Source organism: Pteropus vampyrus, unplaced genomic scaffold, assembly GCF_000151845.1.
Source record: "Pteropus vampyrus isolate Shadow unplaced genomic scaffold, Pvam_2.0 Scaffold42, whole genome shotgun sequence".
In the NCBI taxonomy this organism is placed as follows: domain Eukaryota; kingdom Metazoa; phylum Chordata; class Mammalia; order Chiroptera; family Pteropodidae; genus Pteropus; species Pteropus vampyrus.
Window position 1 is genome coordinate 5,606,310 of NW_011888823.1, and position 19,820 is coordinate 5,626,129.

At 40.2% G+C, this 19,820-nt stretch overlaps 2 protein-coding genes across 4 annotated transcripts in view; one reads left to right on the top strand and one right to left on the bottom strand.

Annotated features, from left to right (window-relative positions):
- TMEM169 (transmembrane protein 169) lies at nt 1-11,839 on the bottom strand. Of its 3 annotated transcripts, none has more exons than XM_011358638.2 (4): nt 11,696-11,839; nt 10,274-10,371; nt 4,167-4,562; nt 1-1,923 (listed from the first exon to the last, which is right to left on the bottom strand). In XM_011358638.2, exons 3-4 carry the CDS (start codon nt 4,435-4,437, stop codon nt 1,301-1,303), a joined length of 894 nt encoding a protein of 297 aa, XP_011356940.1. In that variant the 5' UTR covers nt 4,438-4,562; nt 10,274-10,371; nt 11,696-11,839; the 3' UTR covers nt 1-1,300. The 3 variants fall into 3 exon arrangements, with proteins under 3 accessions (XP_011356940.1, XP_023385554.1, XP_011356942.1); XM_023529786.1 differs by having other exon boundaries at nt 11,700-11,787; XM_011358640.2 differs by lacking the exon at nt 10,274-10,371 and having other exon boundaries at nt 11,696-11,779.
- The window catches only part of PECR (peroxisomal trans-2-enoyl-CoA reductase), an 18,011-nt gene continuing 10,022 nt past the window's right edge, over nt 11,832-19,820 (top strand). The window contains exons 1-3 of the mRNA XM_011358642.2: nt 11,832-12,038; nt 15,531-15,664; nt 16,015-16,180. Of these exons, the coding sequence (XP_011356944.1) occupies nt 11,915-12,038; nt 15,531-15,664; nt 16,015-16,180 (424 nt within the window). The 5' untranslated portion in view covers nt 11,832-11,914. The remainder of the gene's footprint in view (nt 12,039-15,530; nt 15,665-16,014; nt 16,181-19,820) is intronic.

Genomic DNA, 19,820 nt, shown 5'->3' on the forward strand with positions numbered 1-19,820 from the left:
TAAGAATAAGAAATGAGATATTCTTGTAAGGACCAAAACCTCCCAAATCTGCTTTACCTGTTAAGATTCCTATTTTTTTTTTAATTAGGAAAAAAAAAATTATTCATTCTAGGAAAAAAAATATGCTAATGTTATATAGTACTATTATATAGTTGTACTTATTCTATAATTGTACTCAACTGTTTACTTTCCCTTTCTAAAAAACCCTGAAACCACATGACACTATAGATATTTAATTGCAAAGTGTATGAGTTACTAATATCTATGTATAGCATATACATAGTATATATAGCTAGTATCCACATATAAAATCTCTGTGTAAGATTCAGGCCTAAATAAATAAATAAATAAATAAATAAATAAATAATATATCCACCGTTTGAGATCTGAATATATTTAAATAATTACTGGAATTCTTACTTGCCTATCAAAATAGCCATTCTTTCCTTTTTTCTTAAATTAGCATAACCCCAACATTTAACCTGGTATATAACTGTGTAGTCAAAAGACTACATTTCCCAGCCTCTTTTGCTTGTGAGGTCATGTGACTAAAAGTTGGCCAATGAGATATAAGAAGTGTTGAGACTTCTGGGAAGTCTCCTTGAACAGAGAGAATGTGCTCTTCTGTGCCCTCCTCTATTCTGCCGGAAACATGGATGTGGCTGCTGCAGATGTAGACAGCACTGGGGTGTTAAAGATAAGGGCGATGAGGATCACATCTCACTAATGGTAGGAGAATAAAAGAAGCCTGCATCCCAATGGTCTGCCTGATGGTCTGCCTCCAGACTTCTTCTATATAAGAAAGAAATAAACTTCTATTTTGGGATATTAATTATATGCAGTTAAATAAAACCCTAAGTGACACACACAAATCTTTACATTCTGCTATACTGTACTTCCTAAATGTTTAACTCCATCCCTATCTATTATTTTATTGGTGGACTTGGTTCCCCCCAGAGCGTCCTTATTCTCCGTCACATTTAGTCATATACTCCCTTGGGTTCCAGGCTCCAGTAGCACCTTCGAGCTCCTAAACTGACAAACAACTGAGGTTCCTATCCCAGATAGCCATTTTAGGGCAGGGAATGAAGAAGAATTTGTCTATTGTATAGGCTACTTTCCCATAAATTGCTTTTCTGTTCCCTGCCCTCCTGGAACCAACAAGATGGTAGGGCAGATCAGCGTGGGCTAGAATATTCTAGGACTGTGAGGGGGAGGGAATAATCAAAAGAAAGAATCTTCTGGAATTGAGTGCTATCCAGGCTACTGGGACCAGAGAAGAAAGTAAGGTGTTGGGAGTTTAGACAGTAGAAGTTTCTACTTCCTGGATGGGATCCTTGTTGGAGAGATTGCCTGAGATATTGTCAGATTCAAGCAATTCCACAATGCTGTAAGGAGAACAGTCCTCCAGACCTAGCTTGCTGCAGAGCCAACCACAGAAACCTTTTTCCATGTCCTGGGCAGCTTGCCACCATGCTCCCCAGGACCATGAGAGCTGGACCACAGCAGCATAGAGGCCCAGGGAAGAGGCCATGGCCATGATGAGCACTGGATAGAAGAGAATGAGGCAGGGGCAACATGAGATCTTGTGCCAGAAGGTCCTTTCCTCATTATACACAAGGAAGATGTTGTACCAGGTGATAGTGCCATAGTAGAAAGAGACAACAAAAGAGAGCACAAAAACCACGGGCAGGCAGATCAGCGTCCAGAGGACCACATGGGGTCCGCGGTCTGCTGCCATCTGGCAGGCCTTTCTGCCTTCAGGTGTTGTTTCCTTCAATAATTCTTTAGGCTTGGTCAATTCCTGTAGCTCCTTTTCTGTCAACGTGACATGGATGTCCACCATCTGACCCTTTTTCTTCCCTCGTGTGATGGTCCCAGTCAGTGTGACATAGCGGCTATCCAAAGGCATGTTCCACATACCTGCAGAGCATAAAAAAGGTGAAGATCAGAAGATCACTCATTTCATCACAGTGCTGTCTCCTGAGGCTGGAGCTGACAATAAGAGTGTCTACTTTTACAGTATCTGAAACGGTAGTAGAGTCAGTGATTCGCTGATGGGCTGAATCTGAATGTGTCTCCCTCAGGAGGGTGACCACTGGCATTACTATTCTCATAGTGAACCCTCAGTCTACACTGATAAAATGGTGAAGCAGGTTAAAGCTGTTTTTCATGTTCTCTCCACTTTTCTGGGTCTCAGTCTTATCAGGGTCTCTGTGATATGAAGGGTGTGAAGAACTGTACTACAGACACCACTTTACAGTGATCTTATTTCTAGTTTACAAGTGCTGTGAAATGTTGCTTATGAGTGTCAACTACTGTGTATGAAGTTTGTACTATATGTGTATTATACAGATGGGCAGCCCGGCCCCCTTCCTTTCTTTTTCCTATCCCTACGATTCCCTGAGAGCGGGCCTCCTCACATGCCTGTGGATGTCCCAGCCCTTGTATCCTAGCTTTGTGCACACACGCGTGTGCACACACACACCACCACCATCACCACCACCACTAACCACCAAAAAGCCATCCTTTGGCCACCCTGCAGATACTAACACAGGGAAGTCTGGGGCCCTTGGCATGTGAAATGTAGTCTAGAAGTGGAGGGAGTGGGGAGAGTACAGGCTTTATGTTGGCATATCCTCTATGCCCTGGTGGACTCCTTGCCCCATGGCTGAAAGAGGAATAGAACAGAGCCACCTATAGAGCAGCACCCAGGATAGTGGCAGGGACTCTGACTACTCAGAAAGGCTTTACTGTTCCCCCAGAATCTATGGGTTTCACAGGCTCCCTCATCTCAGTAAATGACACCACCATCTATCCTCTTTGTTGTTCAGTCACTCTTGACTTTTCTCTTTCCTCACTCCCTACCTCCAAGCCATCGTCAAGTTCCAGACTGCAGTCTAAATCCAGCCTCTCTTCTCTAGCTATCTCTCCTGCTGTCACCCTCATCCAAGCTTCTACATTAGTGCTATTGTGGCTGCATTGAGACAACGGCCTCTCATCAGCTTTGACTCTTTCCTGTCCTAATCCACTCTTTTAGAAAGGCCAGAGTGACTATTTAAAGATATAAATGAGATGTCTCTCCTTTGCTTAAAAGTCTTCCATTGCCTTCCCTTTGCACTGATCACAAATCCCAAACTCTTTACTATGACAGGCAAGGCCCAACATGACCTGCCTACCTTTCTGATCTCCTCTCATCATCCCTGATTCTTTCCACTCCCAAACAGAAATAACTCCATTCCAGAAACGGGCAATGATGCTCCCACCTTAGGGTCTTTGCCTTTGCTGCTCTCCTTCATCTAAAAGCTCTGTCCAACATCTTCTCATGGCTGGCTCCTTCATATCAATTGGATCAGCTCAAATGTCACTTCTTCAGAGAAGCTTTGCACACTGTGCATTCTCTCCACTAACACCCTCCACCAGTTACTCATCTTCCCATCATTGTGGTTTATTGTCTTGGGAACTCGAATCACTACCTGAAGTTATCTTTTATCTGCTGACTTGTTCACTGTCTGTCTTCTCCTGACCAGAAGGTCAACTACACGAGAACAAGGATGTTGCTTGCTCACTGTGGGCATATGTCTCAGAGGTCAATCCATCTACATAAATAGATCTATCTCATCCATCTCTTGCTGCACAGTGATGCTTATCATGAACACTCCACAGCTTCATTAGCAGCAACAAACATTCTTATGCATGCCTCCTTCTGCACATGCACATAAGTTTTATAGAGTAGATACCAAGAATTTCCAGGACACAGGAGTATACATCCACTTCCTCACATTGATGTTATATTTTACCCAGTTTTTGGCCATCCTAAATGTAAAAGAAGCCTATAACTCACTGTTGTTATAATTTGCATTTTCCTGATCTTATGAAAGTCAACTATTATTGTTTCTTTATCTTACATGTATTAAATGACTAGCACTGAATTCTTGTATTACTAATTTTTATGTATAAATAGGTCTCTTCCATTACACTAGGAGTTCCAAAAGAGTGGAGATCTTCATATCAGCCAGAAGAGAACATAATAAATGCTCAGTAAATTCTGTCAATTCGTTGAATGAAGACTGCAACGTTGTAAGAAATTTATCAACAAGAAGAAATAGGTCAGTGAGCAAATGTCTGTCTGATGGCTTTAAGCAAGTGACCCCAGAGAGGCTTACCGTCATCAGCAGGATAGTCTAGGAAATCGTCTCCTTCTTCCTCTTTGGGCTGTTCTCCACCCTCTGATTCCCCAAGCTCATCATCCACTTTCTCACTCTCTGACCGATAGATGATGATAGATTCTGGACGGGAATCCTTCTTCCTCTTTTTCCTACGACCCATTGTGGATTCCCCATCTAGGGCCAGGGCAGCAGCCACAGCCTTCCTCAGAGAGCCCTGGTGGGGGCTTGGGAGCTGGCCCTGGCCTTCCACTGGTGCTGGCTCTTCCATCCTAGTCTTCACATCTAGTTATTTTTTGTGAAGAATCTGATTTGCTTGAGCAAATTTATAATCCACACATCACAGAGCTTCTTCCTGGATGGGGCTATGCAAAGATGTCTCAACGATGAGTTCAACTTGAAAGATAGGAAAACAAAGGCATTAACAAGGAGGGAATAGGGTGATACGGAAAGGGGTTAGGGAAATGATCCTCCACTTGGCAGAAACCTTCTCCTCCCTTTATTTCTCATAACACTTTATTTTGGAGTGCCGTGGACATACTTTATGAGAATGTGTTGTTGTGAATAAAATTTTAATGTGTATTGCAATAATATTTTTGTCATATACACGAACATATAATACTACACAAACTCCATTGCTCTAGCTGGGGCATAAGCCAAGTATAAGGAAATTGGGCGAGGAAGGCTTACAGACAAATGGGGGTTAAGAACCAGTTTTACTCCTACCATAGATGAAGATCCACATTGCTGACCAGTAATCCAGGCTGCTGACCATCGAGTCACGCATTACAACTGTGCTCGAATGGATAAATGCAACTTTCAATGAGCCACCCAAAGATGGCGTAACTTTGCCCAACACGTCTACCCTAGTATTCTATAAAGGACACCTGTCTCCTGGCTTCAAGTTGGTCAAGATCCCAGAAAGTTCCTGAGATCTGTCCTATCACATGCTGGGAGACCAGTGGAGAAGATGCATACTTTTCACTCTTAATACTCCTTTTCTTCTTTTTGTTCTCCAAGCAAGGAGAGGTGAGTAGAGAGGAGAGGATTATAACATTTTAAAAATTAGAAATTCTTTTACACTTCCTCATCTTCAGTGGGAAGATCTGCACATGTAGCAGATACTTAATGGGTATTTGTTGACCTGATAGGACAGAGAAAGGAAAATGCCTAGTCAAAAATAAGATAGGAACACCTGTTAAGAGAGGGAGGCTTAATTATTTTCCCATTTTTGTACACTTTATTATGCTGTTAGTATTTTGTCTGAGAAACAGGTTCTGAACAATTCTCTTTCCTTTCAGGTTCCATAAGAGAGGGTAAAAAGAATTTCCTCAGTCTCCGAGAATTTAATCTTTAGAATTAAGTGAAGAGACAGACTTTGCTCTTTTCTCTGGAAGTCAGGCTTCACCCTGACTTTCACCCTCCACCTCCATCCCCAGTCCAGTGATCGTCAATGTATGTGATGCTGCCCAATGTAACCTCGATAAGCCATTATGATTCTCCATTTTTACCACTCTGGTCTAAAAGACCATCATCTCTTATCTATGGTCCTAAAAAATGCTCCTTATCCTCTGGCTTCTACTCTTGGTCTTACAATCAATTCCACTCAGCAGTTAGAAAGATATCTTGAAAACATTAATAAAATCATGCCATTTTCTGCTTAAAACACTCCAGGAACTTCCCACACTTATAAAATGAAATCCAAACTCAGGTGGCCTAAACACCTGCATGATCTGGCCCCTCCCCATCCTGTCATCCTATGCTGTGCCACCTTTCTCATATATACCACCTATGCTCCAATCACACTGGTGGCTTATGTATTCCTCAAAAGCACCAGGCGCTTTCCCACTTGAGGCCTTCTTAAATGCTATCTGCCTTGGCTGGTATGCTGCTCTGCTCCCACCCCTTCACATGCCCATAGCCTTTGTATCCCCCATGTCTCAGTTCAAATGTCACCTTCTCCAAGGCTTTCCTGACACCAAACCTAAAACAGGCTCCCTGTCTTACCTTTCATTATTCTTTATAACAGCCTATTCCTTGAATAAGACTTATCAACATTTGTAATTAAGCTTTATTTGTTATTTTATCTGTGTATCGTCTATCACCTTTACTGGACTATAAGTTCTACAAAGCGGTACCATACAAGTAGGCCAACAAGTAATAAGTGTTCAATAAATGTTTTTAAGTGACAGTATTAATGATTTAGAGGGAGGAGGTGAAGTGGTAGCAATTAAGGATTAGCCTAACTTTGTCAGAGACTGAGACTGAAGAAAAGTTTAATAAAGAGAGACATTAATATGCTCCTTTATGTTTAATAAGCTCGGTTATGACACAATTGCTAGGTGCTCTTCCTATATCTATTTTCTTCTTTAATAATGGAGGCTTTTAGCTGGTTACATGACTTCCCGGGTAAAGATAACGTTTCTCAGCACCTCTTGCAGCTAAGTGTGATCATATGACTAGTCTTTGGCCAATAGGATGTGAGTAGATACGATGTGTGCAACTTCCACATCTGCACCTCTCTTTACCTTCTTGAGGGCTGAAGTGTAAACCTGATGAACCATCCTCAGCCATGCAGACAAGGGCAAACCCATAGGGATGGCAGAGGAATGAGAAAGAAGAAATAAGAGCCACTCTAACAGTCATAAACCCTCTTCCTCTGGACTGCAATATGAGGAAAAAATAAATATCAATTTTATTTTAATCCAGGGTTATTTTGGTCTCTTAAAACTGCCATATAGAAATCTTACTCAATACACTGGGATTATCCAAGGTTATTTTACGTCCCAACCCTTCTGCTGTGTTTTCAATTCATTGGCCCAGGGGCATAAGCAGATCTTGATAAGTATTTCAAAGTGAGAGCATAAAATAGCATCTTCCCTGATAATAGGTGGTTCAAGCAGTTTTGATTTTCCTTGGTGAGCCAGGAATTCTGAAACTCAGCTGTCCAGTACGAAGGATATAATACTGATGCTGGCTCAAGCCCCACCAGAAACCCACTGGAAAGTTTAATACTCTAAATGATACTGTTAAGGACTGAATATTTGTCCAAAATTCATATATTGAAATCTTAATCCCTAATGTGATGGTATTAGGTGGTGGAATCTTTAGGATTAGGTTATGAGGGTGCAGCACTCACAAATGAGATTAGTGCCCTTATTAAAAAAAAACCCAGAGAGCTCTCTTTCTCTGTCTGTCCTGTGAAGTCACGGCAAGAAGCCAACCATCTATGAACCTGGAAGATGTCTATTAACCAGGCTTTCACCAGACACTGGATCTGCCTGCACCTTGATCTTGGACTTCCCACCCTGCAGACCATGAGGAAAAAAAAATGTTTATGAAAGCTACCTAGTAAATGGTATTTTTGTTATAGCAGCCTAAACAGACAAAGACAGAGACTATTCTCTGCTTATAATGAGATGGCTTCCCGTGTACTAAAAGGGAGTTTCATTAAAAACAAACAAACAGAAACACACACACACACACACACACACACACACACACACACACACACACAGAGCTCTTCGGCATTCAGTAAAAACCCAGAGACTCACAACACTACAAAATGAGTATACCAGCCCAGATACAGTGCCCTTGTAGGGCTGAGTCATTAGCAGAAAGTCTAGTCACTACTCCCTGCTGACCAGTTCCTATCCAATCAGTCACTCAGTCACTAACCCCACCCCTACTCCACAGGGGTGGTTCACTGCTGGTTCACAGACCTCTCACCATCAGCCATGATTTCTGTGGAGTTTGCTCATAATTCTCTGCTCCTACATGGTCCCTGGAGCAGACGTGATCCAGTGCCTTCTCCAAACTCATCCAAATACTCAACAGAACTGTAAACTTGGTGGCTGGAGAAGCCAGGAGGCTTTGAAGCCTCTGCCCTTATGTTCATCGCAGGGACGTAAGTAACATACATGGATGAAGTATGGCCGGAAAAAAGCTAATAAGAATCAATGACACTAAGCTTTAGCACCTGGACACAATAAGGAATGGCAGGGGCTATAGTAAATACAGGAGCTCAGATCTTGTCTGAAGTACAAAGTTACTGTTCTCTTCTCTTCCACCCATCAAGCCCACTCTTTTTAGCCAACTGCTTTCATAGAGAAATGCAGGCCCAAATGGTATGGATTGTCTGAAATTTCATGTGAAAATTCCTGATTTTAATTGTTGCAATTAGTCCAAATTTTAATACATTACCAAGTGGACAAACAACCAAAACACAAATGGCCTGCCATTTTGCCACTTCTGGCTTATAAATCTTCCAAATCTTAAAAATCTTATTTACGTAAGTTGGCGTGGGAGTGCTCTTACTTCAAAGCAGGGCGAGGCTAGATGCCTCATTGATATGCCCTGCTCCATCGGTTTAAGAACAATCAGGAGTCGACTTCTTGTACCTTTGCCACACACAGACACATCTCTCTTTCCCAAGGAACCTGACTGGGGCTGGGAGGATGGAGTATCATCATTTTCAAGTTAATATACCACTACTCCAGTGACCTGCGTCTTGCTCCGGCCCCGCTATTCTTTCGGTTCTTCTCTGATTTGTGTATCTGTCACCCAAAGGGCCACATGTCACCTGACTCTCCAAAAAGCATCTTGATTTATCACCATTAGAGGTACTAGGTCAAGTCAAAAATAAAATACTTATCATTTTATCATTGAAAGTTACTAATAGCCCCTCTCAGGGAAATAGTCTCGCTAATGTAAAAAGGAAGGGGAATTTGGCTCAGACTGATCTAAAGTGACAGGAACGATGAAGAAACAGCAACTTAAAACTCCCAGCCTCCAGTTAGTTGCTGTGAATTGGCCGTGAGCACAGTCAGACTGCAGCCTTCCCTCATAGTCCTGTGAGTAGCATTCCTCTTGTCATTGCCAATCTACCTGGTCCTGAAAGGCTCTCACACTGAGCCAGGTTCATCATCTGTCTACAGAGGAAATAGTTCCTGGCAGTGAGAGTAGCTGGTTACAAGGAGCTTGAGCATTTTCTTATTGTAAGATATGATCTTCACCATCTGATCTTCTGTTTGCTTATTGTCTTACCTCTTATGGCACACACACTCTTTCCATCTCCCACTCCTGCTCCCAACATACATACATGTTAGAATATAAATTCTACAAAAGCAGGGACACTTACATGTCTTATCCACTGTACTCTATCTTCCATGCTTAGAACAGTACCTGGCATATGGCAGATGCTCAATAAAAGGTGGCTGAATATCGGTGCACTGGTTAAAAATCTTATTTATGTAAATTGGCTCGGGAGTGCTCTTACTTCAAAGCAGGGTGAGGCTAGATGCCTCATTGATATTCCTTAGACACCAAGATTCTGTGAGTCTGAATGCTGAGAATCCCACAGAGCCAGCAGCTGCTCTGCATAGATGAGAAAATGAAGTTACCAGGCAGATGGAGTGGGGGAGGGGTGGGAAGATGGGTGAGCAGTAAGTGCATCTCAGAAGATGAAGGGCGCCAGTGTGGGCTAATGCAGTACGACAGGGTGGGAATGTGGAAGGATCATGGCCATGATGATGCCTTTTTCACCAAGACAAAGGGGCCGGTGATGCAGAGTGCAGGGAAGACCAGCATTTGATTCAGTCAAAAGAGGAGTCAGTGCAGTGTGGAGTGGTTGGTCTGAGAAGAGATGGCTAAATCAGGAGCCAGTGTTAAAATTTGGAAACAAACAGCCTCCAAAAGGCAGAACTACTGCTGTGCCTCCAGGTCTTATGGGTTTAGCAGATTTGCAAACCCTGACCAATGTCAGAGGCAGAAGCATAGAGGACACGCTTCTTTAACAAAAGATCTCTCAAAGGAACCCCATCTCTCTTAATCACAGGCTCTCTCCAGACTGCGAAAAATAGCTTTCTGATTGCTCATTCTGCAACCTCCTTGCTGCTTCTTGTTATCCTCAGTAGTTAAAACTGGCTTGAGGCCAGTCCTGTCACATTTTCACTGGAGGACCAGAGTCCCTCTCTCAGTCTACTGGGCCACGACACACAGGCTGCAGTACAGCCAGGCCCACTCTGATCTGCCCTGGCAGAGCCCTGTGAATCCATAGGTCCCACCCAGTCATGAAACGCATTAGACTATATCTTTCATAAAATTACCTTTAAAAGAAATTTAAAGTGTTCCTCCTTCCCACGAGAGAAAACCTGGAATTTTCTGGAATAAGAAATGCCTCAGAATCGAGTCAATATTTCTCTTCCTGTTAAAAAAAAATTTTGTTATTGGGAATCAAAATACCAGGAATTATATTTTTCTGCAACAATACTTTGAACTTTCCCATACAAATTTACTTCTTTGTTAAGGAGGCAATGGTATAATTTTTTTAAATTTAGTCATAACTGCATAACTCACTTAACTAATAGAAGTAAGAGATTCCTAGATAAACTATTTAGCAAATGGGAAGGGGAAGAGATTTCTTCCCTTTTCTAATGAGTGTTGATTGGAATCTGTCAGCAACAAAGATTGAAGGACAAATGTTTCTTAAAGGAGGGCAGAAAAGGGCAGGAGATGGAGGAATAGTGAAGAAGCTATCTAATTCCACTCTCTATCAGAACTATTTCAAATTTGCTTTGTGAATAACTAGGTGGTGGGCTCAACCAAAGAATGATGGCATTCGCTTGCTTTTACATTATTTTAATACCCGGCCGGAGGAAATTCAACAGATTTAGAAATAGCACCCTGCCTAGATTGTTAAAACCACAACACCTGACACATCCCCTAGATCTGCAAAGATCTTAGGCAAAGTCTCATCAGGCTAGTACAGGTGTAATCTCACTCTACTGGTTTGACAGCATGATGCAAGATGAACAATAAGGAGAATCGGAATAATAAATCACTGTTACTGGGCGCCCAAACACGGATGAGAAATTTCCCCCATCCTCAGCAGGCTCACTCTCCTGCATAAGGAATGAACTAGAGGATAGATTCTCAAGCAGACACCTCTAGATGCACTCTTGCAGGAAGCAGGCACCCTTCAAGGAAAGATCCTCTTTTGGACTCATCAATTTATGCAGCCTGGCAAAAATGGATCAGATGTCGGATCTGGTAAAGGTTACTTCTTCCCTTCATCCTTGAGAGGGAGATGAGGTGGAGGTAGGCTGGGGTTAATTTTTTAAATCATTTATTATCTTGCTTTTGTGGATAACTGCAATGGTACCCTCCTCCTCCCTCATTCCAATCTCCAGGGTCCCTTCCGGAGAACGAAAGGATCTGAAAGCCAAATTTCTTCCCCTCAGCTAAGCCAGCGTCTTCCCTTTCTATCCAGCCGCACACAGCAGCTGGGGCCAGACCATCGCCCCAAGCGTGATGCCGCCGGGCGCAGCAAGGCTCCCAAGCTGCAGCCTCTCCTTTCCCAGATGCCCTGGAGATTTAATGTTAATTAACCGTGAGAGCTATAGCACTGACGACTGAAATTTTCAAAAGACAGCACACTCCCGCTTTCCGTCTGCTTCTATTCTGCCACCCACCCCCGACGACCCTATGGCATCGAAATTAAAAAGAAAAAAACGAACGAGGAGTCTCACCTACACGTGCCAGGGACAGAGGCTGGCAGAGAGAATGCGGAAGGTGAAGAAGCCGCCGCAGGGGAGTGGGCTTTCCCTTGGAGAACCGAGAGCTTCTGCAGATGGCCAGAGCGACGACGAGGCGGAGCCAGAGCGTCTTAGGCCCGCCCATCTCCGAGGTTTTTCCGGCGCTGTATCCGAAGTTGGTCTGTCCTACAGACTATCGGACGCTGTTTGGCCATGGACTCTAGTTTCAAACTCAAGAGCAGCCTGGAGGCCGGCTTGCTGCAGAATCTAGTGGCCATCGTCACGGGAGGAGGCACAGGCATCGGAAAGGCCATCGCGACCGAGCTTCTGCACTTAGGTTGGTGAAGCGGCCCCCTCGGCTGCGAATGCCTGATATGGAGTAACTTTATATTTGAATGTTACTCAATACCTTATTCTAAACAAGTTTATCAAATTTTCAAGCTACTCATACAAACAAAAAAGTTTATCCAAATCATCTAGCATAAGAATTAGGAGAAGGATTATATTTAACCGTTTTCTCATGAGATAATATAAGAGCATTGCAATAAATTCAAATAGTATCGAAGTATGTAAAAGAAAAAGAAATAGAGCTTTGTCATTCTGCTCTGCTCTTAAATCCTTTTCCTGGAGATTTTCTGTGAATCTACCCACATGCCCATCTATACACACACAAGTGTGTATTTTGTTACTTACAAAACTGGGACCACAGTATTCTTATTGCTCTGTTAACTCCATTCCATGTGAGTACACATGGTAGTATTTAATTCTTTTCAAAGTTATATAGTATTCCATTGTATGGGTCGCAATAGTTTATTTAACCATTCCTTTAATAGAAATTTAGGTTTCCAGTGTTTTACCCAGCATTGCAGTGGGTTTCCTGGTAATAACTTTGCATCTTGATTCAAGTTTGTATGTAGTGAAAAGCTCTACATACAATTAAAGTAAATAGACTTTCAGAGTTGTGTTTCAGTACAGCTCTACTTGAATCACATAACTTTCCTGAAGCCTTCAGGGTCCAGGTAGGTTTCAGTGATAATTTAGTAAACTTCTAATTAGATAATTCTTGTGAAAAAATGTACTTATATGTCTTATTTGAGGCCTTGGATAAAGTCGGGCGTTAATGACCTTAGTATTCCTGAAGTAGTTTGTTTGTTTGTTTGTTTCATTTAATGAGGTCTATTTTCTTTTCTTTCCTTTTTCTTTCTTTTTTCCCCCAAAGTTGTCTCCATTTGGAGTTTACTAAATTATAACTTAAATTTGAAAAACAGCATTTTTTTAAGTATCTTATTTTAATATTCAGAAGCTAACACATCTTATGTAACTAAAATAATTCTGTCCAAATGGAGAGCCATTTTACTCTCTGCCTTTAGTAACTTCATTTATTCTATGTATTACTGCGAAGTAACATAATTATCCTACAGCCTGGGCTTTAGGGCTCTATTAGAGTGAGGACAGAGACACAGGAGTATGTAGAAGGTGCAGCCAGCCTTAGCTTAGTGAGGGAGAGGAAGAAGGGTTATTAATATAGTGGTGATGATCAGTGCAGTTGAATTTAAATCTTCCATATACCTTTAGGCTTCTCAGAAACGGAGGCGCTCTTCCCTTTCTCTGCTTTGAGGCCGCCCTGGCAAACATTTCTGCTTTCTATATTTGTATATGAAAAGAAAGAAGCATTCTTTTTAGGATGAGCAAAGACTCAAAGCAACAATGGGCAATAAGGTTCAGGATTAGTTAGTAAGGTAAATGGATATTCCAAAATCTGGTAGCTTAGTATTTTCACTTAAGGAAAACACTAGGAGCAATGTCAACATTCCCAAGGGCAGCTATTCCTCTTCCATTAACATTACAATTCCATTAACAGTGGTTCTGTTTTCACTTCCAGTGTTAACTAGTTTTTTATTTTGTTTTACACTTTCATCTTTCTTAGCCAATCCCTCTTTCAGCCATCCATTTTTGTAAACTGTTACATAGGTTTATCATTGGGAGACAAGGAGGCAACAGGACTGCATGTTTGGCTGTCTGTGCATGTGCGGAAGTATAGATACATGGTGACCAATCACGGGCAGACATTGAAAGAAGTGACATGATTAGTCGATTTGTCGCTGATCAGGGTATGCCTCCATTATGCACATTGTGGACTGAAGAGCTAGCTGTGAAGTTTGTGTTCTATGCAATCGCTCACACACAGTTAATATCCCATAGTATCTGAAATTTGAACCATGTAGGTGGGGGACTAGTGTTATTTAACTAAGCTAAGGTAACTGAAATGAGTGTCTGTTAGAGCCGAGCAAAACAAGGACTTATGTTTCACCCTTCCTTGTGTTTTACCCTTCCTGGCTGTGGTGCTCCTTTTCTCATGAATTTAATTTCTACATGTATTATAAATCCCATAATACATTGTTGTCATTTTTACTTTAAACAATCACTGTTTTTTTAGAGATTTGAATAGAAAGAAGGAAATTCTTTATGTTTAGTAACATAATTACCATTTCTGTTTTTCTTCTGTAGATTTTGATTTTCATCTGGTATCATTGTCCTTCTTGCTTGAAAGACTTTTTTTGATCTTTTTTTGAATGCAGGCCTGCTTTAATGAATTCTTCCAGCTATTATATATGTGAACAAGTCTGGATTCTGCCATCATTTTTGAAAGCTATTTTCACTGGGTCAAGAATTATAGGTGCATAATCCTTGCTACTGCCCCCTTTCCCCAAGTACTTTTAAGACATTTCATTGTCTTCTGGCTTATATTGTTTCTGCAGATAAGTCTTCTGTCCTTTTTTTTTCCCCTCTCTCTTTCGTTCTGTACTTAATGGGCTCTTTTTCTCTGGCTTTAAAAATTTTTCTCTTTATCACTGGCTTATTTAATTATATCATCAGTGTCATTTTTGGGTATGTTTTTATTAATTGACTTTTCTCCTCATTACGGCTTATATTTTCCTACTCCTTTGCATGCCTGGTAGTTTTTCATTGCATGCCAGACATTTGAATTTTACTTTGTTGGTTGCTGGTTCTTTTTATATTCTTATAAATATTCTTGAGCTTTGTTCTGTGATGCAATTAAGTTACTTGGAGACAGATCAATACTTTAAAATAGGCTTACTTTATGTTAAGCATTGACGTGAACAGCCTCTAGTCTAGGGCTAATTTTGCCTCACTTCTGAGGCCATACCTTCTGAGTACTTTACCCAATGTACCCAAAGTGAGAAGCTTTTCCTGGTGGGAACACTAACTACTTCCAGTGCTGTGTGAGTACCAGGGTGTGTTCTCTCTGCTCATTTGGGGTCATTTGTTCCCCAGCCTCAGATAGTTTCCTTACTTACATGCTCTGATCAGTGTGCAGCTAAAGATTATAGGAAATTCTCTGCAGATCTCTGGAGTTGTCTCTCTCCGTGTACCTCTCTTCTCTCTATGCCCTGTGTAATGTGGCCATCTTAGCCTCCCTTTCAGCTTCATCTCTTCCATTCAGGAGACTGCTGGGCTCTGAATAGGTTCCTCCTCCTTGTGCTGAAGCCAAAAACTCTCTTCAGGAAGCAAGCTGGAATAATCATAGAGCTCACGCCACTTGTTTCCACTCTCTAAGATCACTGCCCAGTGCTACCTGACGTCCAATGCCTGAAAACCGTGGTTTGGTGTATCTTGTCCAGTTTTCTAATTGTTTTGGGCTGTTGGGTAAACTTAGTTCGTGTTACTCCATCTTGACCAGAAGCAGAACTCGCAATTCACCTTTTTTATGGGAACATGTGCAAATTTGCTAAATTATTATTATTATTTGGAATTTGGACAACCAATGAGAGCATATTTACTCGTTCTTTGGCTTTTTTCTCCTCAGGCTGTAATGTGGTCATTGCGTCCCGTAAGTTTGATGTATTAAAATCTGCTGCAGATGAACTGAAGACTCTCTTGCCCCCTACCAACAAGTCTCAAGTCACTCCCCTACAGTGCAACATCCGCAAAGAAGAGGAGGTAATGCAAATATATCTGTATCATTTACTCATTCACTTTTAATATATAGTAGTGATTCCTAAACCTGACTGTGCTTCAGATTTTCCTATTGTAACCATCTCAGATGAGGTTCACAAGAAGCAGAGCCTGTGAAAGAGATTCTTCTAATGATTTATTGAGTAAGTCACCTCAGGAAAAGGAAAGAAAGGGAAGCAAAATAAATTTAGTTTTATGATCTTGTGGTATTGTGATACTCGGGGTTACCCATTCATGGTAAGAGATTGTAAGCTCTGTTACTCTCCTAGAACAAGACATCAACCCAAGTAGCAAATTAGGTTATTAACCAGTTGGCTTTTAATGTTTTTCTTTAGGTGAATAATTTGGTCAAATCTACCTTAGATATTTATGGCAAGATCAATTTCTTAGTAAACAATGGAGGAGGCCAGTTCATTTCTCCTGCTGAAAGCATCACTTCAAAGGGATGGCATGCTGTCATTGAAACCAACCTGTCAGGAACCTTCTACCTGTGCAAAGCAGGCAAGTGTGATTTGTTTAAAGGTTACAGACAATACTGAAAGAGGAATTGTTAGGGGCTTAGAAGCTCCATGTCATCGACATTTACTGCCCTAATTTTCCCACGTACAACATAGAAATGTAAATAGCTACATTTCCAAATAGTAATTTGGCAATATTTATAAAGTATGGATGGCTTTTGAATTTGTGATTTTATTTCTAGGAATTTGTCATGAGAAAATTATTAAGGATCTGTACAAAGATATGGCTATAATGTTGTTCATAACATTAAAAAGAACTCTCACATTTAACTTTCTTTTTCTTTAATAAATGAATATGTTAAAGCTGTTATAAGAACCTGTTGATTAATTCAGTCAAATCTTAAGGGAGAATGCCAGAGTCCACATTCTTTCTGACTAACAACTAATTAGCATGTATGTATAGTCTTTGTATTAAAGGTTATGTTTCATAGGCGGTGACATTAAACTCCTGAAGTTAGGTAATTGAAGTGTTTCCTTACAAACTATCCAAGACATTTTTATGATGCAGAACATAGAACGAGTTTATTCTGACCTAAAGGATCTTCACCCCAACGTGGGTTAGACTTTGTATTCTTAGTATCTCTAAGCCAAAGGTCTTGAAGGCATTCCCAGGCTTCATTATATCTTTAAAAATATAAAGATCTATATTAGTTGTGAGGCAGGATTGGCTGCTCCAGTGTAGAGACCCAGAAAAGACAGTTTAAAGAAGATAATGAAGGGGTTCAGAACAGTCTCTCCAAAATGTGCTGCTTTGGCATGTGGATTATTTTGAGCTGCAGGCATTTGAGACCTGGCAGGTTCAGGAAAAACATTTGCCCCTTCCTTAACTACCTAGAAGAATTTAAATTGGGGGCCTTGCCCATTCTAAGAGTTATTACCAAAGATACCTTTTTATGACCTACATATAGGGCAAGACAAACATCTAATTACTGAACATATGCTGTTCTTATTCTTCAGAGACCTCCCTCTCCTCTCTAGAGACCCAAGGTCCTTTACCTCATCCTTAGCTCAGAGTGGCATATATACTTCATTTTAACTTTTCATCTCAGAACCGCTCAAGTATGTGGAGTCATGACTCTCTCATGTATGTGGGGATCCCATTCGTATGTGTATAATTAAATCCGGTTATTTTTTCTAGTTAATTTGTCTCATGCAGATTTTATTATTAGGCTAGCCGAAGAACCTAGAAGGGTAGAAGGAAATTTCTCCCTCCCTAACGCATAAAAGTTCAGGTAGGTAGTTTAGGGATAGTATTGTAGTTCCATAGTCATAAGGACTGTGATATTGTGATTTATAAATACATCTTCCATCCACAGTTCCTGGCCAACAGCTCCCCAAATCCTTGGAATTTCTTGATCAATAAGAGCAATGGAAGCATCTTTTGTCATATTTGGTCTCTTGTTCTCAGTTCTTGAAATTGATTCAGAGCCATTAAGGTGAAATGGCTGTCTTGCTATACATAACAAACCCTTATCAACCATAACTGAGTTAATGTTAATGAAGTGACTTTTGGAAATCCCCTAAAGATGGGAGCGGTACTAGTTGCCAGGGAACCAACTATGAATAGAGGGTTAGCACTTTCAGTCCTGCCTCCTAATTTCTGGGGAGGAGAGAGAGGTTGGAAGTTGAATCAGTCACCAATAGCCAATGATTTAATTAACTGTACTTATGTCGTGGAGCCTCCATAAAAGCCCAAAAGGATGGGGTTCAGAGAGCTCCCAGGTTTGTGAACCATAACATTTCCACACACCACAATGCTGGGCCCCAAATTCTATGAGGACAGTTAGTTCCTTTGTTCAGAACCTTGTCCTATGTATCTCTCTTCATCTGACTATTGATTCCTATCCTTTATTATTCTTGGTAATAAACTGGTAATCTGGTGAGTAAACTAGTTTCTCGAGTTCTGAGAGCTGCACTAGCCAATTAGTGGAATCCAAGCAGGAGGTCATAGGCACCTCTGATTTATAGCCACTCAGTCAGAAGCACAGGAAACAACAACCTGGACTTATGACTGGCATCTGATGACTATCTCAAATATCTTGAAGAGGTATCCTCGTAATGGCCCTGGAAAAGTGTCAAGGGAGAAACACAAAGATGATTTCAGAGTAAAATATGTAGGAGTTTTTAAGCAGAAGCAAAAAGTCAGTGTAAGGTAATTTGAATAAACTTATTCTTTCTTATGCTAATTATCAAATCATTTTACAAATTTTTAAAATATTTGATGTGGCACAACTGTTTTATTAATTTTCATTTCCGAACTTTTTTTTTTTTTTTTTTGGCTATTTATAACCATTTATTCTTTCAGATGAATTTTATGTTCTAGTTTCTTTCCCAAAAGTCCTGTTGGGGAATTTAATTGGAATTGTGTTAAACTTTTCAATAATTTGGAAATAAGTAACGTGTTTAAATATTGTCTTCCCATTATGACATGTCTTTTCATTAATTAATTTTTCTTTTATATCTAAACGTTTGTGGTTTTTGTCATGGAGAGCTCATATTTTTTTTATTAAGATTCACCTAGATTTTTTTTATGTCTATTGCTTTTTTGAATGGGCTTTTTTCCCAATAATTTATCAACTAGTTTTGTTGGTTTACAGAAGAATTATTTTTTTAAATTGATCTTGTAGATTTATCAATAGATCATTACTTACCGGTAGTAATTACTTACTGGTTTGTCAAATTAGTCTTTTGGGTTTTCTAGATATACGATTATGTTGTCTGAAGACAACTATTGTATTTCATTGATTCAGAGATACAGTCAATTGTGAAATGCACCATCATTTTATAGACTGTTAAAAAAGTAAAAACAGTACTTTTTGTAATTGTAAGATGCCACCAATTGCAGGACATATTGTAATTTGCAATGTGAAAAAGTTGTCTTTGATTTTAAATATATTATATTTCATGTCTTCTTTTCTAGTGGTTTTACTCCTTTTTTCTGTCATATATTAAGAATTGGTAAGAATTCCCAGTAAAGCATTAAGTATTAGTGGGGAGGCATCCTTATTTTTGCTTAAGTTTCTAATAGGAATTATATTGAATTGATCTCAGGTCTTTAATTAATCTAATACTCTAAAAATTAGATTTCTGTTGAAGTGAGTCCTGAGGTACATCTGTAGCCTCGTCTTGACTTGTATGAATAGAATGGATGCCTATATGTCAAATCGGACTTAAAAAATGATGCAATATTTAAGAATGAAGTTAACAAAAAAGTTTAAGACTAATTTGCTAAAAACTACAAAACATTACTAAGAGAAATGAAAGAAGATCTGAATAAATAAAAAGACATTCTGTGTTTATGAATTGAAAGGCCCAATATGTTGAGATGGCAGTTCTTCCCAAATTGATAGGTTCAATTTGTAGATTCAATGCAATCTCTATCATTTTTGTGGGTGTGTGTGTGTGAAAATTGACAAGCTGGTCCTAAAATGTATATGGAAATGCAAAGAACCCAGAATAGTCAAAACAATTTTACAAAAGTAGAAAATTGGAGGATTGATTCCTCTTGATTTCAAAGCTACTTCTTGATTTGAAAAAAAAACTGTGATCCTGGCATAAGGATAGATGTATAGGTAAATGGAACAGAATTGAGAGTCCAGAAATAAGCCCTTATATTTATGGTC

Bases quoted from the DNA above. Each gene is read 5' to 3' on its own strand.
- TMEM169 (XM_011358638.2), bottom strand. From the start codon at position 4,437: ATGGAAGAGCCAGCACCAGTGGAAGGCCAGGGCCAGCTCCCAAGCCCC. The intron at 1,924-4,166 runs GTAAGCCTCTCT...TATGCTCTGCAG, and splicing joins AGACTATCCTGCTGATGACG to GTATGTGGAACATGCCTTTG.